We start from the raw sequence: 26,489 nt of genomic DNA on the forward strand, positions 1-26,489 counted from the left end.
TTTCTGCTCTCAAATTTAAATCCTGGGTCTTACAACCTCAGACCTCTCCCCAGCTGGGCAAAGCAAATAAGCTGGTAAATTATTTACCTTTTGCTTCAATTGCTCTGAGTTGGTTTTATTCATGTTTGCTCAAGCAAACTGCAAAAATCATGTCACACTGCTGAACATAAACTGTTTTTCCATCCTTGCTGAGTGCTAGGGACGGACATGAGGCCGGCACAGTGTACTGCATGAAAGTGCAGGTTTACACAGTAGGATTCCAACAGTTTGGAAGAGCACAGACATGCAAGCCAGCACAGATCAGCATGCAAATACAACAGCTCTGACCTGCTCATCCACACACCGGTCAGTCCCTACCTAGCTGTACATCCACTTCCCGAAACACAGAGGACTTCAGCCCATTGTCCTGGCCTTCGAAATGGTACAAAAAGAATTCTAATCACGGGTCAGAGTTATTCTGGAAATTTCTGGAACATGGCAAAGTGCACACACACACACACACACGAGCCAGAGAATTGGTGAAACACCCAAACCTTCCCAGGACAGAGAGGAAGATTCACAACCCAGGGAATGATCTTCTTTAATGAGACTTCACTGCCATGACTACGATCTCTAAGGGAACTGAACTGCTCAGGTGGCCAGCTCAGTACAGCAGCAGCGCCCTCTGCAGGCCCTAAGACACTGGTTTAATGAAGCCGTAATCCATGCACTTGATGAGACATTCCCGAGCCATCTGGACCACTGCCGCCTTCTTCTCATCCGGCTCCTGTTTGCCCACCACGGTCAGGATCTCCAGCAGCTCACTCTCCACCAGTTTCTTGGCCAGCTCCGCGTCGGCCGCCAGCAGGTTGTAGGCAATGACCAGGCCCCGGTGTTGGACTGACAGCCGGTCATGCAGGCAAAGCCGCTGCAGGATCTCCAACCACTGGGTGGTCTGCAGAGGGGAAATAGTGTGGGGGCTTAGAGGAGTCAGTGGAGAGATACAGTGAGGGAAGAGTCAGGGACAAGACAAAGAGCAGTCATCATCTGCGTCCTTAGCTAAGTAACGTAGATACGGCCTCACATCCAGAAATAGCAGATCATTTATTTATTATTGAAGCAGCTTGAGAAGCTAAGGGACAGGCCCACTGCATGCCTGAGAAGAATGGGGAAGCAGGTTGTTCACAAAAGAAGTGTCTCACCCTGGGCACAGGGTAACGTTTGTCTCTGCCTACCCAGATGGCCTTCCGCCAGGAACTCAGGCACCCAGGCAAGCTCTCTGCCAGCCCTCACTCTAACCACAATCAGCCCAGAAGTCGAGGGTGGTCCTCTCCTCCACTCCTCCCATCTCTTCCACACCCTCTTGTGAGGCTGCCCAGTACTGTGCATGGGAAGACAGGGCTATATATAGGCCACTCTGATCACGCGTAGGAAACAGACAGGAAGCCAGAATGGCACCAAGAAGCTGACTCCCATTTCCTTTAATGGACACACATGGGGCAGCAGCGAGAAACGGCCGTTGGCCTGGGTTTTGGAATTAGAGAGAACTGTGTTCAGGCCCAGCTCAGCCACCTGCTAACCAATGACTTCAGCCAGACGGTTGACCCTCTATGCATCAGGAGCCTCAAGCATCACCTTCTAGTCTGGCCTCTACGCTGATGAGTTCATGAGAGGAGCCATAGATGGCGCCCAGCTTAGCAAGGGAGCAGAGCACAGTGGTGCCCAGCAAGTGGACGTGGACAGGAGTGATGGCTCAGGACACCGACACAGGATTTTCCTCTAGGACTTCCTGGTCCTTGTTACCCTCCCCCTAGTCCTCAGCTGTCAGCAGAGACTGCTTCCTGCACGCTTTGCTCTCAGATGGGGAGCCAGACACAGGGCAGAAAAGGCACGTTCTTGGCTTCTGAGCTCCTAAAGCAGACTTTTGTCTCCTTCCCCAAGAAAAGGAAACTAAAGTCCAGTTGGTTGCAGTAGGATCCTGGGAAAGTTTCCACTGCTGAGAGGTGACTGGTGATGGGTACATCATCGCTGGGAGGCTCAAGGGAAGAGGTGACAGAAACCCAATGACAGACAAAATCCAGACCAAGAGTTTGAGCTGTGCAGACCTGCTCCTGGGAGTTAGTTATCTGATCATGGATCCTACTGCAGAGACAATTCCTGCAGTGGCTTCAGAGTGTCGCCTCCAGACCAGAAGGAGCTCAGTGCCAAACAACTGAGTCAGAATGTCCAGGAAGGAGGCTGGCATGCAGCCTGGGGGTTAAGATGCCCTGGGCCCGCATCAGAGAGCCTGGCTTGAGAACTGGCCCTGCTCCTGATTCCAGCTTCCTGCTAACGCTGACCCTGGAAGGCAGCAGTGATGGCTCAAGTCATTGGATCCACACCACCCACATGGGAGACCTGGCTTCCAGCATTAGCCGTTACCAGGCACTCTTATGGGCATTTGGGGGGTAAACCAGTGAGCAGTTTTATCTGCTCTTCCTCCTTTTCTTGTGTTTCCATGTCTCAAATAAACTACATAATTTTTTTAAAAGCAATGCCCAGGACCCTGGCATGGTGCCAGTTCTAATCCCAGCAGCTCCACTTTCCTTCCAGCTCCCTGCTTGTGGCCTGGGAAAGCAGTCAAGGATGACCCAATGCATTGGAACCCTGCACCCAAATGGGAGACCTGGAAGAAGCTCCTGGCTCCTGGTTTCACATCAGCTCAGCTCCAGCTATGCGGCCGCTTGGGGAGTGAATCAGTGAACGGAAGATCTTCCTCTCTGTCTCTCCTCTTCTCTGTATATCTGACTTTCCAATAAAAACGTTTAAATCTTTTTTTAAAAATGTCCAACTAATGAACCTAAGGAACCAGGAGGTACAGACTTCCCTTTCTTTAGGATGTAAGAAGAGATGCTCGGGGTGGCAGCAAGCTACAGGGGCAGGCCCCCAGAGTCCACCCGTCCACTCCCCATCCCCAGAGCCCGCTCTTACCACTTGGGTCATCTTGATGCACAGTTTCTTATGGGCCGCTGTCAGCATGGCCAGGGCCCCCGCTGCTGCGTTCTGCACTTTGTCATCATCCTCCCCGCAGAGCAGCACCACCAGCTTTAACCGGTCGTTCCCATCTGCCAGGAACCTCTCCTGGACCTGTAGGAAGCAAGTACATCTTCTTGGAGAAGAAAAAAAAAGTGTCCATCCCCCCAACCTGCCCTTACTAAGGAAGGCAAAATGCTAATGATATTCTCGGACCCAGGAAGCCTTCTTGGATTGGTGAAAGTGAAAGGGCTACAAACGCCTACAGGTAAAAGGCAAATAGCAATAATAATAATAAGCGCCTCTCCACATCGTGTGTTACACCACCTCTTGCCTTTAGTTATCGATGCCAGGGTAAAGAAGCCGGCCTGACTTCCAGAAGGAGAAACTGGGCTGTTTTTCCCATGCTAGACAGGGCATTAAGATTCATCATAAAACAACTGTGGGCTCTGAAAGCACAGGTGCCCAGGGCAGTAGGGCACCCTGGGTTATTGACTTGAGTTAGAGAGTTGCTTTTCCACCTCCACCAGGGGGAGCACTAGCCATCTGAGCAACAGCAGGGTGGCAGTGGTCAGCGCCACCCCAGCTCCCGTGACTTAAACCTGCCATACGGGGCCAGTTTCCCTTTCAGACAGTGAGCAGCTCCCAGGTTTCAGTACTGAGGGGTCACAGGCAGTGTCTCACTCCAGCACCTCTTATATGAGGGCCTGGGAACACCTCTGGTCTGGCTCTTAGGTGCATATAGGGTCTCAGATCTGGCTTGGTCTCTGACTAGAGTCAGGAAAAAGGCATTCATCGGATAACAGAAACTTCCCCTGCTATTGACCATGAGGTGTACAGCATGTTCAGAGCATTTTGCTTTTATGAACCTTATCATGATCATGGTCATGTTGCATTGTAATTTCTATGGAAACAAGAATCATTCATTACATGTTAGCATTAAAAATACGCTAAAATTGCACTTAAGTGTTTTTTCATCTTCTCAGTATGTGGAGCTTCTGTAAACCCCAGTGGTCCACCCACATGCCCTCTGAGTGACCCTGGTCTCATCACTCACTTTGCTATCAGGTTATTAAGGCTAAGTCTCTCCCACCTCATCCTGTCCAGACTTGAAGGTCAAGGCCCCAGCTCAGAAAATTACTTAGCATTTTGTCCTTCATGCACATATTTCTCGCAGGACCCTGACAGAGAGGGAGCTACAATCTAGGAAAGATTCGGGGCACTCTGAGTTCTCCAGTCAGAACAGTACCTTAGCATGGGTACTGGGCTTAGTTCTTAAGGTACTACCTGGGGTGTCTGCACCGCATATTGGAGAGCCTGTGCTGCAGGCCTGGCCCTACTCTCAGTCCCAGCTTCCAGTTCATGTGCACCCTGGGAAGCAGTAGCAAATGGCTCAAGGACTTGGGTCCCTGGCACTCATGTGGGAGACCCCCAGTGGAGCTTCCAGCTCCAGTCTGTGGCCCTGTCCAGTCTTAACTATGGGAGGAATATCAGCAGGAGGGAGTTAAAAAGACAGTGGGAGAGGCCTTTCTCTCTTTATCTATGTGTGTTTCTACCTCTCAAATGAAAAGAAACAAACAACTTTAAAAACAAAAACCACTCAGTCTTACCCCGGGGACTTTCGCCTGACCCACCCATGCCCTGAGCTCTCCCCTCCCCCACCCGAGGCCCTGCCCTCACCTCCTTGTGGACCACCATGTTACACATGCACTCAGTGGCCGCCTGCCTCAGCTGGTCATGATTTTCAAACATGTAGTTCTCGATGTCTGCCATGGCCTTCTCCTTAAAGATCTTCTGCCTGAGGTGGGAGGGGTGGAGAAAGACAGTGCCTGAGTCCTTTGTGGTGAGCATTTGTATTGGGGGCCACCCAAGGGCCACGATCCCGCTATCCCTACCCAGCCCCTGGGCACTTTCGTAAACCATCATAGGAAGCTGTGTCTTGGGCTTTGGCCTTTGGCTTGGGATCGGCCACATCCCTCGCCCTGCTGTCCCGCCACTGCCTCCGGCCATGTCCTCCAGGGACAGCAGCTTCAGCACACCAAGTGTGTGGAATTTCCCCTGCAAAACCCCCCACGGGATGCCTCTCTGCCCCGCGGCTCCCCTAGAACCCAGCCCACTCACCGCAGCTTGTCGCTCCGCCCAGAGAGGTTGGTGAGGCCCAGCAGCGCCTCGTAGTTCTGAAGGCCATCCCTCTGCGTGTCCAGGAGGCTCACAAGGGGCCGTACCACCTCATACACCTGGGGAGTGGGGCAGGCAGTACCAGGAGTGGGTCACGTGAGGACATGTCCCCCAATGTCCCCCAGCTCCCTTACATCTAGAGATGTCCAGCTTTCTTTATTTTCCTTTTTAAATTTTTTTTTTAAATGAAAGACGTACACATGTACACAGAGAACTAGAATTAGCAACAGCCATGGCTGGGTCAGGTTGAAACCAGGAGTCAGGAATTCCATCTGGATCTCCCAAGTGTTGTGGGGTAGACAGCTAGTTAAGGGCCATGAGGTGGGAAAACACTCACCCACCGTCACCTACATATTCCTTTCTGCCCACCTATCATCTGGAACCTGAGAGGGGGCCGTATTGCATTGTTGCATAATTACACGCCTTCCAAGCCCCCTTAATTCCCAAGGTAGGGAGGGGCTCTCCCTCTTGGTCGCATGCTTCCATCACTCTGGCACTCTGACTCTTGGCCTCCCCAGAACCTGCTTGCTCTCTGGCTCCCCTGAGCATGGCCCCTGTGTCTGTATTCCTCACCCTCTGTTCACTGCTTGGACGGGACAGTAAAGATGTTAATGCTAAGATGCTTTGTATTTCTAGTTTGTGCACTTTCAAAGAGTTCCAGGAGGGGTGAGACCTAGCAACAATGGAATGTGGACAGAGAAGCCAGGGAAAGGTGAATGTCCACAGCTTTGGAAGTGTGCCCAGATTGTTCGCTGTATGCCTCTTAGGATAACTTGTATTGCTGGGGAAGCTGGGACATAGGTCTTCGGTTTAATGGATGGACTTGAGGGTAATGACCATTTGTTCCTCTCCATGTTTTGATTCAAACTGGATTGCCATATGGACTTGTTATTTGCTCATTTCTAGTGGGCCCTGTTATCACCAAGCTTGGTTAATAAAGTTCCTTAATACACCCTGAACTTGTCTGGTGTGATCTCGCTCGCACCCCACAACACCCTGCTGCCTCTCAGGCTGTGCATTAGCAGGAGGCGAGTTCAGAAGTGGAGTAACCAGGACATAAACCAGGCATGTCAACAGGGATACAGGCATCCCAAAAGATGACTTAACCGCTGCACCACCCACCCTGTATGCGATTTGATTTAATCCTAAGAAGCAGGATTATCTCCTTCACTGTGTACATAATAGAATGGAGTTTCTAGAAGGATGGTCCTGTTTGTCATCTGGTTGTAATTCAGATGCCTCCAATTCGCTGACATTCCATTCCCTTCTCCCAGAATGGGTGATGAGGAAAACACCCCTAGGACCCCTCTCACTGCCCCACCCCATTCACCCAACACTCACCCGCTCTCCAGGAAAGGCAATATCCGGATTGGAGACAGCGGCGATCTTGGCCAGCGCATGGGCTGCCTTCACCTTGCCCACATCTGTGCCCTCCAGAGCCAGGGGGATCAGGGCCTGCAAAAACAGCAACATCAGCACCTAGCCGCGGACCCCCAGCACCCTCTGGGCAAACTCCTGGGGCTATCAGAGGGCCAGGAGGACTGCAGCACCGTCAGCCCTGGATCTCATAGGAAACCATGAAACAGTTCATCACAGACACTCCCCTGGTTTCCAAGACACAAAGATCTTTCCCCATACTGCCACCTCCATCCACATGCCCCTTCAGCCTCTGGAAAGATCATCAGTAAACTGAGCTTTCACCTTCTGTCCAAAACAAATCATGGCAACAGCCATTTACTGAGCTCCTACTCTGAGTGAATAGAGAGAAAGGACGGGGTTGTGGTATAGCAAGGTAAGCCACTACTTGGGATATCCACATTCCATGTCAGAACACCAGTTCAAGTCCCAGGTATCCCACTTCTGATCCAGCTTCCTGCTGCTGCATCTGGCAGACAGCAGGTGATGGCTCAAGTACGCAAGTACCTGTCACCTACATGGACAACCCGGATGGAGCTTCTGGCACCTGGCTTTGGCCTGGTCCAGCCCTGGTTATTTCAGGCATTTGAAGAGTGAATCAGCTCATAAAAGATACCGCTTTCTCTTTTGAGTAGATGAAAACATACTTTTAAAAAATATATCTGCATTTTCTTCAGTCCTTGGGAGATTCAGCAAAATGAGTGTGTGAGTTTTTTCCCTCCCTGATCCTTCGGGTTGTCACACAGTGCTAAGAGGAGAGGAGATAGTCACTGGGGGAAATGAAATAATGTTCCCAAGGTTACACAGCTCAAAGGGGGAAGAGCCAAAAAGTCTTTGGCTGAAAGGCCCACAGTCTGTAGGTCTGCATCAACTTCTTTCCAGTGGCAAGTAAGATAAACAAGAGTCAAAAGAAATCCCACAGAACACCTTAAAAACCAAGCAGAAATTGATCTGGGGCCATGGCACAGACAACACAGACAAATGGGAAATGATTTCCAGGAGGTTGGAATGGGGTGGGGGTCAGACAAGGAAGTGCAGGCAGATGTACTCATAATTCACATTACACATACACTCACATGTGCACACACACACACATACAAGTGCTCCTCCAACAGCACAGCCCCTTCTGGAATGGCAAGGATAATGTCTCTGCCCCCCATTACCTTGCCACCACCTTGAGCCACAATGGTCCCGCGGTCCTTCGGGTTATCACACAGTGCCAAGAACACCCTACAGGGGCCAGGAGAACATGGGATGTACCAGCACTCCCTCCCAGGCGTCAACAAGCCCACTAGTGGGAGCCAAATCAACCCTCCCATGCACAGCCTTGCCCCAGAATGAGCAGTCTGGGAGAGACGCAGCCATGGATGTAGGTGGCTGGGGAGAGGCAAGGCCAGGCAGGCTACAGAGCCATCCCCTACCAGTTGAGAGACGTCAGAAGGCTCCTTGCTGTCTACCCTCACCTGTGTGCCCTGGCCTCTCTGCTCTCATCACACACCACCCTCTCGGTGCACTTCCCACTCCACAGATGCTGCAGGAGAACTCCAGGTCCTTCATGTTCCCTACAGGCTGCCTATCTTCTCGGATGCTGCCCCCCGCCTGAAACCTTTCCTTTCTCTGTACTTGTGTGGCTCCTTTTCCTTCTGGAAGGCTCTGTTGAAGTGTCACCTCCACTCCAGCCAAGGGGATTCCCGTGCCTGTGCTCCCCAACTCTGTGCTTCCCCCATGGGGGCACTCCAACGTTACACGTGACGGTGACCTTGTCCCCCTCTCCTACTAGGCATGCACACTGTGCCTTCAAACACTGAGAATAATAACCAAATGTAACAATCTCTTGCCTGCTGACATAAATGATCTGCCATGCCAACTATCCCCCACCATTACAATTCCCATACCCAGCTTCCTCTTCTCCCTCCCCTCCACCCCTAGCCCCAGGCCCAGGCCCAGGCCTTCAGGTGCACCTGGCTAGCAACTCCTTGGTCTGGTCAGTGAGGATGGCACTGTCAGCCTTCACCATGCAGGCCAGAGCGGAGATGACACCTGCCTTCAGGAGACGCTTCACCCGCATATCTATGAAGTCCTTCTTGTCCTAGGGAGACAAAAAAGTGGCAGTGGAGAAGGGGCTAGGGCACCAGGTCCAACTGTATAGGAAATAAAGATGGCACAAGTCTGCAGGTTGAATAACAGCCCCCAAGGATGTTTCGTGGAGCCTGAGAATGTAAGACGCTACATGCTCAAAGGGACTTCACGGAAGATGAGCAGTTTAAGCAGTGGAAAAGCAGGACAGAATCCTGTCTTATCTGGGTGGGCCCAGGAGAATCATTAGGGTCTTTATAAGAGCGACACCTGGCACTGGTGTGGGCAGGTGGTACTGCCACCTGCACTGGCACTGCACATGAGCTCTGGTTTGAGTCTCAGCTATTTCATTTCCAATCCAGCTTCCTGCTAATGTGCCTGAGAAAACAGCAAGTGTTTGGGCTCCTGCCACCCATGTGGGAAACTTGCATGGACTTCCAGACTCCTGGCATTAGCTTGGCCCAGCTCTGGTCACTGTGGCCATTTGAGGATGGAACCACCAGATCGAATATCTCTCTTTGTCTTTCTCTCTTGTGTGTCATTCTGCCTTTAAAATAAATAATTCTTAAAAAAATTAAAAATGAAAAAAATAAAAAGTTGGCAGGATCCAAGATCACAAGCCAGGGGCAGAGGTGCCCTCCAGTGACGCTGTTTGGAGGACATTTGCCCTCCCGAGTCCTGAGAAAAACACTTGTGTTGTTTTAGAACACACCTATGGCAAGATATGCCAACAACAAGCAGAAACTCACGCATGTGAACGTGTGAGCAGCTGCCTGGGAGGGGAGTGGCAGGGCCTGCCCGCTGCTGGGAACAGCAGAGGCCTTCTCCTCCCTGCCATCCCTTCTCCTAGTACCAAGCCCAAGGCGCTGGTCCCACAGGAAACTCAATCCCAAAGAGCCACTCACAGAGGAGTGAAATCAGAGAAAAGTCATCCAGGGTGAGCGCTGTGACGTGAGACGTTAAACTGCGACTTGGGGACAGCCACATCTGATATTAGAGTGCTTGGGCAAGTCCCGGCTTCTCCATTTGCCATCCAGGTTCCAGTGTGCCTTTGAAGCAGTAGGTGATGGCTCACAAGTCCTTGAGTCCCTGCCATCTATGGAGTTCCTGGCTCCTAATTCAACTTGGCCTGGTTCAGCTGTTGCAAGCATGTGGAGCACGAAGCAGCAGATGGAACCTCTCTCTTTCAAGCAAATAAATAAAATTCCAAAAAATTAATAAGCAACCACAGAGAACACCAGATGATCTGTGCATTGCTTTTCTCGTAGAAGGTCGGCACAGGAGTGATACAGGCAGGGGCGAGAGGGGAAGCAGATGGAGCTGACTCAGTGAGGGATGAGGTTTTGCCAGACACTCAAAGTCAGCCCCAGGGAGCAAGGTCACACCCAATAATGCACATTGAATAGATCTTGGGAAGAAGTTGGCAAACTGGGACCATCTCAGAGCCACGCTGGAACCTCGGAGCGGCAACCGAACACTCCATCCTCTCCCACCTGGGTAAAACATCTCTGAGACTGAGATGATGTAAAAGACACACTAAGTGGTCTTCCAAAAGCAGGCGCAAAGGGACACCACAAACTGACTGTAACTAAAAAAGAAAAAATTAAAAAGAAGAAAATAAAAGCTTCCGGTAGGTGGGCCCGCACATGAAATGCCTGCTGTGCTGACCGAATTGAAAGTGTTTCTTTCCTTTTTGTCTGTACTGCAATATAGTTCTATTACTTTGATCCTTTTATTTAAAAAAAAGAACCAAAATAATTCTGCTAACTGTGGGGATTCTGCATAGATTCATATGCAAATCACTTACAAGCCATATCTGTACTTGCAGGGAATCAGGCAGAAGGGCTCCAGGAGAAAATTAGTGTCATGGGGCTGATGTTGACCCCTCTACTTCCTCCTCACATTTTATTTCTATTTTTTAAAAGATTTATTTTATTTTTATTGCAAATTCAGATATATATATATAGAGAGAGGAGGAGAGACAAAGAGGAAGATCTTTCATCCGATGATTCACTCCCCAAGTGACCACAATAGCCAGAGCTGAGCTGATCCAAACCCAGGAGCCAGGAGCCAGGAACTTCCTCTCCCCAATGTAGGTGCAGGGTCCCAAGGCTTTGGGCCATCCTCGACTGCTTTCCCAGGCCACAAGCAGGGAGCTGGATGGGAAGTGGAGCTGCCGGGATTAGAACCGGTGCCCATATGGGATCCTGGGGCTTTCAAGGCGAGGACTTTAGCCACTAGGCCACGCCGCCGGGCCCATAAAAATAAACTTTTAAAAAATAGAAATAATGGACCCGGCGCGGTGGCCTAGCACCTATAAGTCCTCCTCACCTTAAACGTGTCAGGATCCCATATGGGTGCCGGTTCCAATCCTGGCAGCCCTGCTTCCCATCCAGCTTTCTGCTTGTGCTTGTGGCCTGGGAAAGCAGTTAAGAACGGCCCAATGCATTGGGACACTGCACCCGCGTGGGAGACCTGGAAGAGGTTCCAGGTTCCCGGCTTCGGATTGGCATGCATCGGCCCGTTGCGGCTTACTTGGGGAGTGAAACATCGGACGGAAGATCTTCCTCTCTGTCTCTCCTCTGTGTATATCTGGCTGTAATAAAATGAATAAATCTTTTTTAAAAAGACAGATTTATACAGAGAAAGAGAAAAAAAGAAAGATCTTCCCGTTGATTTACTCCCCAAAAGACCGCAACAGCCAGAGCTGAGCCAATCCAAAGCTAGGAACCAGGAGCTTCCTCCAGGTCTCCCACACTGGTGCAGGGTTCCAAGGCTTTGGTCTATCCTCTACCTCTTTCCAAGCCACAAGAACGGAGCTGATGGGAAGTAGAACAACCAGGACATGAACCAGTGCCCATATGAGATCCTGACTCTTGTAGGTATAGGGTTAGCCAGTTGAGCCATAGCACCAGCCCCTTCCTCCTCTCTTTATTCCTACCTAGCACCCATGTCTTCAAATCCAGATTTTTCAGGAAATCAAGTCTGTATATATTGTAAACATGAAATAAAGCTGTGTTATGTCCATGAAACCAACATCCTGGCTTTATTTGTGTTCTCCAACTATGAAAACATTGGTCCCCTAGCCCACCTAGAGTAAGATAAAGTAAGCATCAGGGTGGTGTTGTGGCATAGTGGGTAAAGCTGCCACCTATAATGCCGGCATCCCATATGGGTGCTGGTTCAAATCCTGGGTGCTCCAATCCCAATTCAGCCCTCAGCTAAGGTGCCTGGAAAGGCAGTAGGAGATGGCTCAAATCCTTGGGCCCCTGCAATCATGTGGGAGACCCAAAAGAAGAGCCTAACCCTGATTTTGGTTTGGCTGAGCCACTTGGTAAATGAACCAGAGAATGGAAGATTTTCCTCTCTCTCTCTCTCTCCCCCTCCTCCCTCTCTCTAATTCCACCTTTTAAATTTAAACAAAACAAAACTTTAAAAAGTAAAACAAAGACACTAGCAGCCCCTGGTGGGGAAGCTTGCCATGATGATCTTCAAAGAATATGCATGTTCCTCTACATCACCCACAAGGCACCCACACCATAACCAGGGTCACTATTTTTTCCACCCCACCTCTTCTGAAGCAGGCATAGGCATCCGTCCCTGCCCTCTCCCATGCCCACCTTGGGGTGCTCCTCAGGTACGTGTTGCTTGGAGAACTTGGCCAGCTGCACAAGCTCCGGGATGACTTCCTTGACATCGTAGCTGTTAGTGCAGTTCACCAGGGTGGTGGCCACTGAGTACAGGATGGTCTTGTCACTGGTCTAGGGCACAGAGTGGGGAGAAGGCCACTTGAGAGAAAACCTGTGGCTTTGGGAACAGAGAGGCTGGCAGGATTCTTCTTGGAGAAAAGCAATCAACTCTGGAGGGGAACCCGGCCCTGAGCAAGAAGTATGGGAAGAAACGGCTCCTGCACACCCAGCCAGGATAGGGGTCTCCCCATAGAGCTCCTCAATCGTGTCTTTTTCAAAAGCCCAGCCAAATAGAACAGCACATACACAACCTGCTAGCTGGCCCTGGTGGAAATGTTTCCCACAGTCCTCCCTTTCCTGGTGTAAAATAGCCAGGGAGGGGCAGGTGTGTGGCACAGCCACTTAGGATGGTGGCCAGGATGCCCATATCCATATCAGAGTGCTGGGTTCAAGTCCCACCTCTGCTTTCAATTCCAGCTTCCTGCTAATGCACACCGAGAGAGGCGGCAGCAGGTGATGGCTCAAATACTTGGGTCCCTGCCACCCACACGTGAGCTCAGATTGAGTGACCAGCTTTGTCCAGTCCAGCCACAGCCCCGGACATCTCAGCCTTTTGAAGAAGTGGATCAGCAAACGTGAGCTTTCTCTCTTTCCTTCTCTATAACTGCCCTTCTCAACCTCTCTGAAATAAAATTCTCCGAAAGAGCCAGGGAGCTGGCCCAGCAACAGAAGAAAAGCATTTAAGAGGGACTGGGAAGAAGGGGAGGGACCCGGGGGGGTAGGACTGTGTTACAACCCTTAAGATCCCAGGAACACACTGCAGCATCTATGGAGATGAACTCTAAATCGGCTCCTAGTCAAGTCCCTCATGTAAAACAGCATAGTGTTTCACCTTCTGACCACCTACAATGCCCAGCATAATGCAAATGGATGCAAGGACGCACAGTCTGTTCATGTGCAGCACAGACACACTCCAAATAGAACAATTTTCTGTCTGTGATTGGTCAGAACTGCTGATGCCAAGGGCTGGCCATACCAACCTCTTGTTCATCTTTCCACAATCTAAAAGGCACAAAGAGTCCAATGTCTGTTTTATAGGCATGTAAGATGAGGGTAAGGAGGAGGGAACCATCACTCCAGGTTTGTATGAGGGGCAGAGGACAGAGCCTGAGTGAGGACACAGGAATCCAATCCTGAATTTGGAGGTCAGGTCCATACTTGCCTTGGCCAGCTCAAACATGGCCTGCAGGGCAGGGATGTCCTGCACAAAGTCGTCCTTCACATCAGCATCCAGGGTGAGGTAAGCCAGACCCTCCACGGCCCAGCGCCGCGTGCGCGTATCTATGGAGGCGTTGCACAGCCACCTGGAAAGAGGAAGGGAAGGTATTCAGGCTCAGGTGGGTTCCAGGGTAGCAGCCAACAGCTGAGGGGTCTCTGGCTAGCTGGCGTCCACTGCAGCCCACCCCACATGAAATCCCAAGAGGAGGAAGGGTGGGTCCCTGGGAAGAAATCAGTCCCTTACTTGCGACACTGCTTGGCCAGCTTCTCCGTGGACCCTTCAGCAAACTGCCGGAGGCCATAGTCAGTGCCACCTGCAGAGCCCAGCTTGCAGAGCCCCTGCAGGGAAGGGAGACACGTGCAGTATCAGAGACCCCAGGTGTGAGCCCGAACCCCCTCCTCAAACTGTTCCCTGTGGCAGAAAGGTTTCACCCCTTGTCCTCATACTGCAGAGCCCTGCTGGTGTGACCTCATCTCAGACTCCGTCTTCAGTGTCTCCAGCTCATGAAGCTGTGGGTTTTACCCTGCCCTCATTTCCTTGCCATTTTGACCTCTTGGGTGTTGAGGAATCAGTGTAAGAGATGGCCAACATCTGACACTGCGGTGGCAAAGCTTGTCACAGCACACAAATCTGCAGAGAAAACCTATTCTGCAGGTTACACAACCAGACGCATAAGATCTTATCCAGAAAAAATTGGACCCTAGGAAGGAAAAATTCGCCTCCCACAGGAAGAAAAGTATGACAGAAGATAAAATTAGCTTTTAAAAAGATTGAAATGGGGCCCAGCGCGACAGCATAGTGGTAAAAGCCCTCACCTTGAATGCGCCAGGATCCCATAATGGGCACCGGTTCTAATCCTGGCAGCCCTGCTTCCCATCCAGCTCCCTGCTTGTGGCCTGAGAAAGCAGTCAAGGACGGCCCAAAGCCTTGGGACCCTGCACCCGTGTGAGAGACCCAGAAGAGCTCCTGGCTCCTGGCTTTGGATCGGTGAGTACCGGCCATTGTGGTCACTTGGGGAATGAATTATCAGACAGAAGATATTTCTCTCTGTCTCTCCTCCTCTCTGTATATCCACCTTTCCAATATAAATAAATAAATCTTTAAAAAAATTAAAAAATAAGATTGAAATGAACATAAAATGAGATCAATGACTCAGATCTTTGCTATAATTTCACAAGAAAAAGAAGATACTAGTGCAAATCATTTCAGCAGGAAGGAAATGGATAGAGCAAAGAGGTATGATAATGTTGCAGAGAAATGGATTAAGAAATCAAACTGGCACCAACATTGTGGTGCTGTGAAGTAAGCCACGCCACCTGTGTACAAAGGAAAAACAGCCACCACTGTGAGGCTGGCATCCCGTAGCCGAGACCATTTTGAGTTCTGGTGGCTCCACTGCCAATCCAGCTCCCTGATAATGTGCCTGAGAAAACATCAGACAGTAAACCAACTACTGAGGACCCTGCCATCCAGGGGGAAGACCTGGATGGAGTTCCTGGCTCCTGGCTTTGGCCTGACCCAGCAGTGGCCAAGTTGTCACCCTTTGAGAGTGAAAGAGCAAAATGAAGATCTCTCTCCTATCTTTCTGCTGTCGCTCTCTGGTTTTGGATAAATAAATCCTTTTTTAAAAATGGTGTTTGGGTGCTCACTCTGAAACTACTTTCTGTACAAAACATCACCAGGATTTGCATGATTTGTGAGTGTGGAGCTGAATACCTCAGGGCGAAGCAGCAGGCTCTGAAACGCAAAGCTACTCCGAAAAGCTCATGGAAAGAGCAATTGAAAGGGCTTGTTTGGAAACTCTGGAGGAAAACATTTGAAATCCACCCACAGTTGTTTCCTAATACTCATTTTCCATAAACTTTTTGGAGCCAGTTCACAGATCCTCACTGCCCCAGTAGAGGCTGTGGATGGTCAGGAGTCCCCTGAAGTGTTGTGGTCTCCTTTAGGGTAGACACGTCTCACGGATCTCAGCCTCCTGGGTGCCTGGCCCTAGGCCTGGCCTTGGGTGGGTGGGGATGTGGCAGGTGTACGCACCACTAGTGTGCGGATCTTGATCTTCTCGTTTTTGGTGGTCTTGTAAATCTCTTTGAGCAGTGTCACGCCATTGGTGATGATGAAGGTGGCGCGGCTGAGCTTGGTGGAAGCGTGGATAAGGGCCTCCACAGCCACCAGCTGATCCGCCTCGCGCTCCGAGCCACACAGCGCCACCATCATCTCCATCACACCTTTGAGGCCCAGCAGCTGGTTGCCCAGGTCAAAGGGGCCCTGCAGGATCCCAGACACTGTCTGAATGGCATTCACGTTCTTATCCATGTCCTGGGGATCAAACTTGCCCCTGAAACAGAGAGCAAGGGTTGTGAAGAGTACTGGCCCAAGGGAGTAGAAAAAGTCTAAGATTTGGGGGCTGGTTCCATGATGTAGTAGGCTAAGCCTCTATCTTTGACACATACAGATGCCAGGCTACTCCTCTTCCAGTCCAGCTCCCTGCCAGTGTGCCTGGGAAAGCAGTGGAAGATGGCTTAAGAGAGTGCATCCCTGCAACCTGTGGGAGACCCAGAAGAAGTTGACGGCTCCTTCCCTGGCCACTACAGGCATTTGAGGAGTGAACCAGTGGATGGAAGATCTTCCTGTTTGTCTCTCTCTCTCTCTAAATAACTGTTTTTCAAATAAGTACAATTTTTTTCAAAATCCAGAAATGCTAACACACCTCCCTTCTTATGGTGGGAGCTAATTCTTCTGAAGGCTAGACCTAACAGTTTGCTTCTGAATAGACTGTGGTACAATAGTGGTATGGAGCTTTTGAGGCTGGGTTCTAGAACTCAGTATGAGAAACACTGCCCCTCACTATAAGGGAAACCGAGGTAGCACACTGGAAGGACATCCAGTGGCCTGTGGAACCGAGCCCTCCCACTGGCAGCCAGCACCCATATGCTGGCCATGGGAGAGCGCCACCTTGGAAACTTCTTTCAGTCCCAGCCAAGCCTTCAGAGGTGGCTGCAGCCCTAGACCCTACCCTAGTCTTGACCCTAACTTATACCATAACTTCATGACAAACATCGGATCCAGCCACACCCCAGTCCCCGTTCGTTGCACCAAAGTCACCATTGCCCATTGCTTCTCGGCCTTTTGGCTAAGATCAAGTGAAGTCACCATTGCTTGCAGTTCCACTGGCGGTAACAGCTGGCCGCCAGGCCTCCAGGACTCACGTGATGTACTCCTCGCAGATCTTGCGGAAGTGATCCCGCTCCGGGTCGCAGCGCAGGTCGTCGTACAGTTTGTTGATGAGGATAGAGGCCAACATGCGGGTGTTCTCGGTCAGGGGCAGGCAGGACGGCAGGTCTGGAACCTGCCCCACAACCTTCAGAATCTTCCTAAGACCTGCGGGGTAGACAGGGGAAGAAAGATGAGAGTCCAGTGGGCCCTGCCCTCCCACTGGCAGCCCCGCGTTTACCCAGAGGGCAAGAGTCCAGGAATGGGGCCCGGCATGGTGCCTACCTGAAAGGTTTCGGGGAGCCCCACCACCTGCTCACCATTGTCCACCACATAGATGGTGCGCGAATTGTCATGAATGGCCAGGTCCTTCCTGGGGACGTTCTTATTGAGCAGGTTCAGTGCCTGGTCCCTGCCCTGGCCGGATACCTTCTTACTGACCAGCATGTCCAGCAGGTGGCTGGTGATCTGCTTCAGGTCCTTCTTGGTGTCTGAGGATCAAGAGGACAGAGGTCAATAGATAGGAATAGAAAGTCTCAGATATACAGGAAGGCAGAAACTTCGAGAAGCACTCTGGAACCTCCTAGGCATGTGAATTTCCCAGGAAATTACAGCCTTGCCCATCCCACCCTCTTACAAAGGAGGGAAATGCCTAGACAACGTCTTCAAAGGCCGCCTGGGCTGTCCCAAACTCAGGATTCTCTGCCAGCCCATGCCACGCTTGGATGGCTCCAGTTCTTAGAAAGCTCCTCACTCCCAGGCACGGCTGCCAGAGAGCCAGAAATGCTTTCTGCAGTTTTTTTAATAAATGGACCTAATACGATGGTTTCTGGAAAGAATGTACACTGGTCACAAGACTCTCTTGCTCTCTCTAGCTCTCTCTCTCGCATGCGTTCTCTCTCTCTCTCTCTCTCTCTCTCTCTCTCTCACACACACACACACACACACACACACACACACACACACAGGCATGCTGGGAGGATGAATGCAAGTTTGCCTCTGACAGCAGGACTTCCCTGCCTGCTGACGGGTTCTACAAAGCAGACAAATGCTTTCTCCCAACTTTGCCCTGTCTGACCTCCCCGATCCAGAAGTGTGTGTTCGCGCTCTAGGATGTAGCTCAAACGCAGCCAGGCAAAAAAGAGATCATCCAACCGTGTCAAAGGAATATCTGGTCAAAGAATGTGGCTGCCCACCTGGACCTGGAGAAGGGAAGACGGTGGGCATGGTGGCTTGTTCTCATGGGGCTAGACCTGAGCCTCAGCCTGAAAGGCTCCGGGAGGGGACTGGGTAGCAGCCACCAGGAGATGGGCTTGAAGTCAAAATATGGCAGAATTTTGTAGCAGAGATGTCCAAGAACTGACCACTGCCTAAGGAAACTGCAGGAGCTTGTGTCCTGTGGCCCCCAAGCAAGACACACCTTTGGGTTTCATGTTTTCCATGGCCGCCTCCCATGTTGGCAGTGGTCTGGTCACCCCCCCACACTGTGGGATTACGCATTTAAAGTCCAGTCACTCTGTTATGCAGAAATTCAAGCTGGTTCCCAGAGAGGCCACAAGGTGGGGGGGGGGGGGACTCAAGGTTTCCTGGTCAATATCTCCAGTGAGCCAGCAGCCATCCAAATGAGACCACCTTGGACCTTCCAAGAATTCTAGCTCAGAAAGAAAAGGGGGATTCACTGACCACTACAACAGTAAAGGCAGAGCCACATTAAGAACACCGGACTCCAGAAGGCTCGTTTTTTTCATATACAGCTCTTAGAAACCAACAGGGACAAGGTTGCTATCCCAGCAGAAAACACAGGTGACAGTATGAAATCATGTAAACTCAAACAGCTAACATGCATGAACACAAAGAAATTCAATCAACCTCACTAACCTTTTAAAAATAATGTTTAAAAGACAATTGGCGGGCCCGGCGGCATGGCCTAACAGCTAAAGTCCACACCTTGAACGCACCCGGGATCCCATATGGGCACCGGTTCTAATCCCGGCAGCTCCACTTCCCATCCAGCTCCCTGCTTGTGGCCTGGGAAAGCAGTTGAGGACGGCCCAATGCATTGGGACACTGCACCCATGTGGGAGACCCGGAAGAGGTTCCAGGTTCCCGGCTTCGGATCGGCGCGCACCGGCCGTTGCAGCTCACTTGGGGAGTGAGTCATTGGACGGAAGATCTTCCCCTCTGTCTCTCCTCTGTGTATATCTGACTTTGTAATAAAATAAATAAATCTTTAAAAAAAAAAAGACAATTGGCATCTACTGAATAGGAAGATATCTTTAAGGATGACAGTATCTGAATCTGTTGAGAATCCATTAGGAAAGGGGACTGCCATCATCCCTGGGTGAGGATACAGGTGGATGAGCCCTCTCAGATAGGGGTTGGAAGGGACATGCAGGAGGAACTGAACTCTCTCATAGCCTTTGACCACAGCTTTGCCCTGTTTCTAGGATTTGTTCCAAGGAAACAGTCACAATATAGATGTATGCAACATGGATGTATCTGTGAACATAGATGTGTGCAAATAACAGATAATGAATGTTTTTATATAAACATGCACATTGGAATCCATCTAAATCTCCAATAATGTAAAACTAGCTGATAAATTATCAGACCTGCATACAAATAAATACTTTTGGAATTCTTTAAAATAAACTTTCTTGAGTGGGCCAGCCTCCATGAGCCCCCAACAGCTGCAAGTGCCTCTAAGTTCATGAAGACCCAGACACGTGTGTATGTGACGTTAATCATTTTTAAAATTAAAGGAATACTTTGGAGGAATATTAAACTGCAATGCAATGTTAATATAATCTTCAGTGGGGAAAAAAAAGCTTAAAATTATGTTTACCAGAACTCCAGTTTTGTTCAAAAATACTTTTATGGACAGAGAGAAAGCGAGCATGAAGGTTACCTGCGTCTAAATGAGTGACCACAGATTTTGTTCCATCTTAAAATGGGTCTGCATTTTCCTCCAGTTTCTCCAAGAAGTCTCTGTGACTGTTTCCAAGTTGTAGTAAAACACAGGTAACATAAAATTTTGCCACTGTAACCATTATCCAGTGTACATCACAGTGACGTTAAGTACATTCACGGTGTCCTGCAACCACAGGACTCTTCCCAGCAAAACTGAAACTTTGAATCCAATTAACTCCGTTTCTTTTTAGGGCCACGCGTTGTGTGCCCAGCGATGGGTGAACAGTTGCGTTGCTGCCACCTTCTGGCCATAGTGAGTACTGCTGCCACATCTCGCAATCAAAAGAATAATAAAACCGCCCCACCTCCAGGGACAGGGATCACACAGTCTGACATTGGTGCGGGAGGGGGAGGCCCCCTAGAACCAATCCTGTAAGGCGTCCCCTACCTAGAACCAGGGCCTCCTCCTTCCCTCGATGCTCCCGCTTGTCCTCTCCGGAAAGGGCATCAATGATGGCCTGGAGCAAGTTGCAGACGGCCAGGGACATCTCCTCGTTCTCCACGGACATGAGGTTGCAGATTCGGTCTATGCGGACTGCATGCAAAATTGCTGTGGCCTGGACACCCACAGAAGTCACCATCAGTGGCTCTGCCCTTCCCTGTCAGTGCCATGCAAGTGGAGGAGGCGACAGCCACCCCTGCTCCACCCCCAGTAGGTGGGAATGACCCAAGCCATGCCCCTTCCACAGATGCAGAGCTGGGCCATCTCACACAGGAGCCACTCCCCACAGGGCCACTGAGCATTTGCAAGCTCACATCTGAATGTGGTGAGATAAGAAACAGGAGAGCACTTCACAAAGCTTTTGAAAATAGAATTACAAGACAAGCGCATGTTGGTGCAGAATATTTCAAAGCCCATGCATAAACTTCTCATACTATACATTTTCTATTGAATTTTTGGAGATCCTCTTGTATGCATGGATTTTTGACACTTTTTTTTTTGCAGCAAAACTGACTCATAATTCTACTGTCCATGCATTGTCTTGAAGTTCCCTCATATGCACTGAACTTCAAAGACTCAATATGAAAAGCTGTAAGCTTGCAGTCAGTTCTTCCTCACAAAACCACTTTCACTGACCGTATCCTCGCTTAGCCACATTTATTTCCAAACACAGGAGTCTGCTCCACTCAGCTAGGGACCACACAACCAAGGCTGTGGCCGGGGAGCGAGGAGGGGGCTCTCTAGGCTGCCTCTGCCAGGTCGCAGCTCTCACCCTAGCTCGGTGGCCACTGCACATGCCCGACAGGGTGCGCACTGCAGCCAGCACCAGCTCCGGCCTCTTGGTGTCCAGAAGCTGCAGCAGCAGGGCTACTCCATTGTTCTGGAAGATCCTCTCAGCCCCTGCTTCTTCACGGCCTAAGACAATCAGGTTGTTGGCAGCCTAGAGGAGGGAAGAGGCAATATGGTCACTGAGATGGCTTGGCTGCCCAGGACTTGATGGTCAAGTAAGGTCCAGCACCATGGCTAAATTGGCTAATCCTCCTCTTGCAAACACTGGGATCCCATATGGGCGCCAGTTTGTGTCCAAGTTGCTCTACTTTCCATCCAGCTCCCTGCTTGTGACCTGGGAAAGCAGTCGAGGACGGCCCAAAGCCTTGGGACCCTGCACCCTGGGCCCATGGTGACACTGGTTCCCAGTAGCTCAGGCTCTGTCTTCCAAGGCCAGGGGCATTGGTGAGACCCCACCCGATGGGCGCGGCGCGCCCTCTGCTGGCGGGCACTGCACACGCACCTTTTCCCGCTTATCCACTTCGCTGGTCTCATCCAAGAGGATCTCAAACATGGTCTGTACCCTGGAGTCTGTGGAGAACTGCACGCGGAGCTGTGGAGGGAGAAGGTGGAGCAGGAGTCAGCTCGCACAACTGTGGTCCGTTCCACATAGAGTCCACCTCCGCAATATTCAGGAGGGCAACTCAATCCCAGCACACGTTGGCTGAAACGACTGTTGCTGGGGACAGAGTGGTGAGCAGGTGAAGCTCACATCGCCTAAGATGGGCGGGCCAGAGACCCACTCAGCTTCCTGCCAGTGCAGACCATGGCAGGCAGCAGGAACGGCTCAAGTACTTGGGTTCCTGCCACTCAGGTGGGCAGTCTGAATGGCATTCCTGGCTCCTGGCTTCAGCCTGGCCCAGCCACAGGCATTTAGGGAGTGGGCCAGAGAATGGACCAGCTCTGTATCTTACCACTAAATCACATTGTAAAGGAGCCATTGGCACTCCGGGCTGCCGGTCAGCAGCCCAGTTTGAGAACTTCGTGGACATCTAGAGATTAGACATTCGGACAAACTGAGTCAGAAACATGTCCCCAGACTCAGGAACCCAGAGCAGCTCCCACACACGGCTTTGAGTAAATAGAACCCATTAACTTGTTTGGGGGTCAGGGACCTCATGCTCTCTTCCTCAGCACCACCGCGCTGCATCTTCCATCAAATGTCCTAGACACTCACGGTCTGCACCTGCCAGCTCCTTCCCTGCCTGCCCTCTGCTTTGCTGCGCTGCTCCACACTCCCATGGGGGTGGGGAGAGGTCTTTCCTGCACCCACTCACCCCTCCACCCATCTGCCTTTCAGCTGCATGTCCTCAGCCCCCCAGTCTGTACTCTGCACAGTGAGCCGTGGTCCTGCCTTGGGGCTGCACCAAAGCACAGGCCTTACTGACTGAGGACCCTCCTACTCTTCTCAGGGGTTCCTCAGAAAGTTACAAGCTGGGCCAGGAAGAAGGTTCCGAGCTCCTCACCTCTGGCCCAGCATCTCCCCATTCCCTCACCCCTCCTTTTCCTAGGAGAAAGTTTATCTTGAGGCCAGCACTGTGATGGAATGGGTAAAGTCCACTGTGGGCACCAGCTCAGTCCCAGCTGCCCCGCTTCCCATCCAGCTCCCTGCTTGTGGCCTGGGAAAGCAGTGGAGGACAGCCCGAGTGATTAGGCCCCTGTAACCACACTGGAAATCCAGAAGAAGCTCCTGGCTCCTAACTTCAGATTGGCTCAGCTCCAGCCATTGCAGCTACATGAGTGAACCAACCGGGGGAAGATTTCGCTCTGTCTCTCTTCCACTGTAACTCTGCCTTTAAACTACACACAATCAACTTTTAAAAATTCTTCTTTTAAAAGATTTGTTTATTTTTATTGGAAACGCAGATATACAGAGAGGAGGAGAGACAGAGAGGAAGAACTTCTGTCCGATGATTCACTCCCCAAGTGGCCACAATGGCTGGAGCCAATCAGAAGCCACCTCTTCCAGGTCTGCCATGCGGGTGCAGGGTCCCAAAGCTTTGGGCCATCCTCGACTGCTTTCCCAGGCCACAAGCAGGGAGCTGGATGGGAAGCAGGGGCACTGGGATTAGAACCGGCGCCCATATGGGATCCTGGTGCGTTCAAGGCGAGGACTTTAACCACTATGCTATTGTGCCAGGCCCAATAAACTTTTTTAAACAGAGAAAGAGTTTCTCTTTCTTCTGTCTCTGTCCCTCATCAATATCCCTTAATTCCCAGGCAGCATCTGACAGTTAGGATAGAGGAGGATGGAATTATGGATATACTAGGAATGATTTTTTTTTTCCTACAAAGCCTCCACTTGCAGGTGAAAAGACCCAAGTTATAGCTCTGGTCTTCCTGTGCCTCTGCCCCGATGGCCCGCTACCCTCACCATCCTCACTGGGGCTGGAAATGCAGACAGCCAGGGGTCTGGAGGAAGATACCCGGGATTCCGGGGGAAGGTGCTGGGCTCACCTTCTCCTGAATGCTGCCATTGAGCCGCCTCAGCGTCTCCTGGAAGTTCTGGTTCCGCGGCTCGAGGGTGGCGCAGCGTTGCACGTCCTTGAAGGCCTGGTCCAGCTTCCCCAGGTGCTCCAGCGCCTGGCATCGCCGGTACAGAGCCTTGATGTCTGAGGAGTTGATGTCGATGGCTACCAGGGACAGATGGGAAGGGCCTCAGAGTGCTAGGCTGCAGCCCTGCCCAACCTGGCCACTGCAAGGGACAATGCTCCTGCCAGCAGGGCAGCCCCCCAAGTCAACTCTCTGGCCAACTCTGCCTTTACCAGGGACACCTGCTCTAACCCCCGCTCCAGGATCCCAGCCAGGGGCTCACCCATCAGGTGAGCATCAGGCCGCCCTGGTCAGAAGCCTGTCCCTCTTCCTATCTGTTGCTGGGCCTTTTATTCCAGGCCCAGCCCTGGAAGCCCTGAGATGAACTCCAACCCGCCTTCCTTGGGGCAGCCTGGCCAGGGTATGCAGGCCTCGCTCCAGGCCACCTGGGAGTTGCTTTGTCTGAGCTTAAAAAAAAAAAAAAAAAAAAAAAATTGCTACTTCCTTCAACTGCTGACCACAGGATGTGTTTCCAGAACCTTCTCCAGCTGATTACCTCCCCCTTTGAATTCACTTGTTTCTCCTGTACCCCCATCCTCTCCACCCCCCTCCCACTCCTACCCACTCCTCCCCCCGGCTTCCGCCAAAACATTCCAAACCCAAGATAGACCATGCAGAGGCAAAGGTGTCAGGCAAGGGTAAGGCTGCTCACCTCTTGAGGCATCTGCAGCTGCCTGGACGTAGCTCTCCTGCAACGCAGGAAGGAGCCAGAGAGCCAGTCAGTGTAGGCCTGGTGCAGCCAGAGGATGCTGGGGTTGGGGACAGAGAAGCCACAGGCCAGCAGAGGCCCAAGAGGCACCTGAGCCTGGACGTGCAGGGTGGACAGTCTCTGGCCACACACAGACCCAGGTGCTCTGCTACCCCCTGGGAGAGCTCAGGCAGGTGAGTTAAACCCTCTGGGCTTGAGTGCTTGTCTGCAGCATATGGGTCCCTACAGCAGTCCCTAAACACCCATGGGAAGCACCGGCCAAACCTCAGGCAGACCTGCATGGATTTCTGTCTCTCCAGGGACACAGTGTGATGAGTTCCTACTGAAGGATTCCAATGAAGGACAGTTGGGATGGTGACCAGATTAAGGGGCTGCCTCCCTCCCCACAGCCGGCCCACCCTGGCCACCCCACCCACTCAGCTCCAGACCATTTTCAGACCACAGGCTGCCCGGTTCCGGTAGAGCGTGGCCAGCAGGGCCTTGTCCTTGGTCAGCTTCAGGGCCTGGCTATAGCTCTTGGTGGCCGCCTTGTAGTCCTGGAGCTGGAAGTGCTGGTTGCCTTCTTCCTTCAGCTTCACGGCCTCTGCCTCTGCCATCTGCCGGAACATAGGCAGCTCCTTCGGGCCAGCCCCTCACTCCAGACCCCGGGCCGGGATTTTGACCTGAGGTCCAAACTCCTGGGTCCCGCCCCACCTGGAGTGGGGCGAGATTCTACCCAATAGGGATCCTCTCTCTTCATGCCCAAATTCTCACCCAGAAAAATACTGAGATGTGTGCTCAGAACTTGGCCCAAGTCCAGAGGGATCTTCAGGTCCCCGTGTCCCTCTGAGCCTCTTGGTCGGGGCTGGTGCTCTCACTTCAGGCCCACCCACCCCTGGCCCAGCTCACCTTGTCTGCGGTTGCCCCTGCTTGCGATGCTGCTGGCACCTCTAGCTGGCCAGGCCCAGTCTGCCACTGCAGCCCTCACTCAGGAGGCTTTATCATGCCTGCCACTGACTCCACACCATATTTGTCCACAGGGGCAGGTGCTCCTGGAGTGTGTCACTGATACTCAAGGCCCTCCCCCACTCCACACTGGACAGCAAGGACCACATGGAGAGGCTGATGACCCAGTGGCTCCTGAGCACAGCTCGGGAGTGGTCTTGAGGAGGGGGGGTGGTGGCCACACACTCACACCCCAAGAAAGAAGGAAAGATCTAGAAGGGACAGGATACTGCCTTCCCATTGGACTCCCCCGCCTGCCACCCAGGCACCGCCCTAAAGCCCCTTCTCCACTCCACCCCAGATCAACAACCTCTTGGCCCTGCCCCCAGCTGCTTCTATTTTGGGTGCAGAGTGACAGCTGAGGGGCTGAGGGACAGAGCAGTTGCCCAGCTCCTGGAGCAACTGGAGGCTTCCAGAAATGCCTCCCTGGGGGGAGGGGAGGGGAACAGAGTAGGGGGAAGAAGGTACTTCACCTCAACATCACCCTCCACCCTTGCTCTTCAGTGAGGCCCCCAGGACTCGCTACTCAGGAGAGGGGAGGCTACGCAGCGGCCCCCTCCCACCCCACAGTGAGCAAATGGGTACGGCTGGGGGCTGGCTGAGGGTGGGCTGTATGCAGCACCCAGCACACTGACCTCCCTGAGAACAGGGTGGGGTCACACTGGGGCTCCCTGGGACTAAGGTCTCCACCTTACCCCCAACTTGTTGCTCCCTGGGGGCCAGCTGAGACACCCCTGTGGGCAGGGGTTCTTCCTGTGCCAGGAACTAGGAATCCCTCATCACCAGTAGCAAGGGGCGACTGCTCCTGCTCACCCATTTTGGACTTAGAATTCTTGCCACCTCTCAGAGTCACCAGGCCTGGGGCAGGAGCCGCAGAGGATGAGGACAAGGTCTCTATGCTCGGCTCTGCCCCGTGCCCTGCGCAGAGCCCAGCACAGCCCACTGGGCAGGTGCCCCAAGTAAATGAATGCACACGTGGGGGGCATCTGGCCTCCCCTGGTGGGCCAGGCAGGAGCACCAGCTCTGGACTGTCCCCAGCCGGGTGACCTCAGACTCGCAGCTGTGTGACCTTGGGTAGGTGCTGCTGCTGCACTCCCAGCCTCATGCTGGGACTTGAATGAA

General features: G+C 51.9%; 1 protein-coding gene across 2 annotated transcripts; it reads right to left on the minus strand.

Annotated features, from left to right (window-relative positions):
• Positions 1–555: 555 nt before the first annotated feature.
• UNC45B (unc-45 myosin chaperone B) lies at positions 556–25,567 on the minus strand. 2 transcript variants are annotated; one of them, XM_058676045.1, is made up of 20 exons: positions 25,272–25,567; positions 24,812–24,979; positions 24,327–24,363; positions 23,540–23,715; positions 21,546–21,635; positions 21,027–21,194; positions 20,201–20,369; positions 17,163–17,333; positions 16,839–17,010; positions 15,667–15,967; positions 13,873–13,967; positions 13,573–13,714; positions 12,282–12,422; positions 8,547–8,674; positions 7,749–7,815; positions 6,511–6,624; positions 5,113–5,228; positions 4,672–4,789; positions 2,950–3,105; positions 556–934 (listed from the first exon to the last, which is right to left on the minus strand). In XM_058676045.1, the coding sequence occupies exons 2-20, from the start codon at positions 24,977–24,979 to the stop codon at positions 674–676; spliced, it is 2,790 nt and encodes a 929-aa protein (XP_058532028.1). In that variant the 5' UTR covers positions 25,272–25,567; the 3' UTR covers positions 556–673. The 2 variants fall into 2 exon arrangements, with proteins under 2 accessions (XP_058532028.1, XP_058532029.1); XM_058676046.1 differs by lacking the exon at positions 25,272–25,567 and adding an exon at positions 25,137–25,151.
• Between the last annotated feature and the right edge of the window lie 922 nt (positions 25,568–26,489).

The sequence above is a fragment of the Ochotona princeps genome, chromosome 17 (assembly GCF_030435755.1).
Source record: "Ochotona princeps isolate mOchPri1 chromosome 17, mOchPri1.hap1, whole genome shotgun sequence".
Taxonomy (NCBI): Eukaryota; Metazoa; Chordata; class Mammalia; order Lagomorpha; family Ochotonidae; genus Ochotona; species Ochotona princeps.

Bases quoted from the DNA above. Each gene is read 5' to 3' on its own strand.
- UNC45B (XM_058676045.1), bottom strand. From the start codon at position 24,979: ATGGCAGAGGCAGAGGCCGTGAAGCTGAAGGAAGAAGGCAACCAGCAC. The intron at 8,675-12,281 runs GTGGGCATGGGA...TTGTCTCCCTAG, and splicing joins TACCTGAGGAGCACCCCAAG to GACAAGAAGGACTTCATAGA. The intron at 7,816-8,546 runs GTGCACCTGAAG...TGGCCCCTGTAG, and splicing joins ACCAAGGAGTTGCTAGCCAG to GGTGTTCTTGGCACTGTGTG.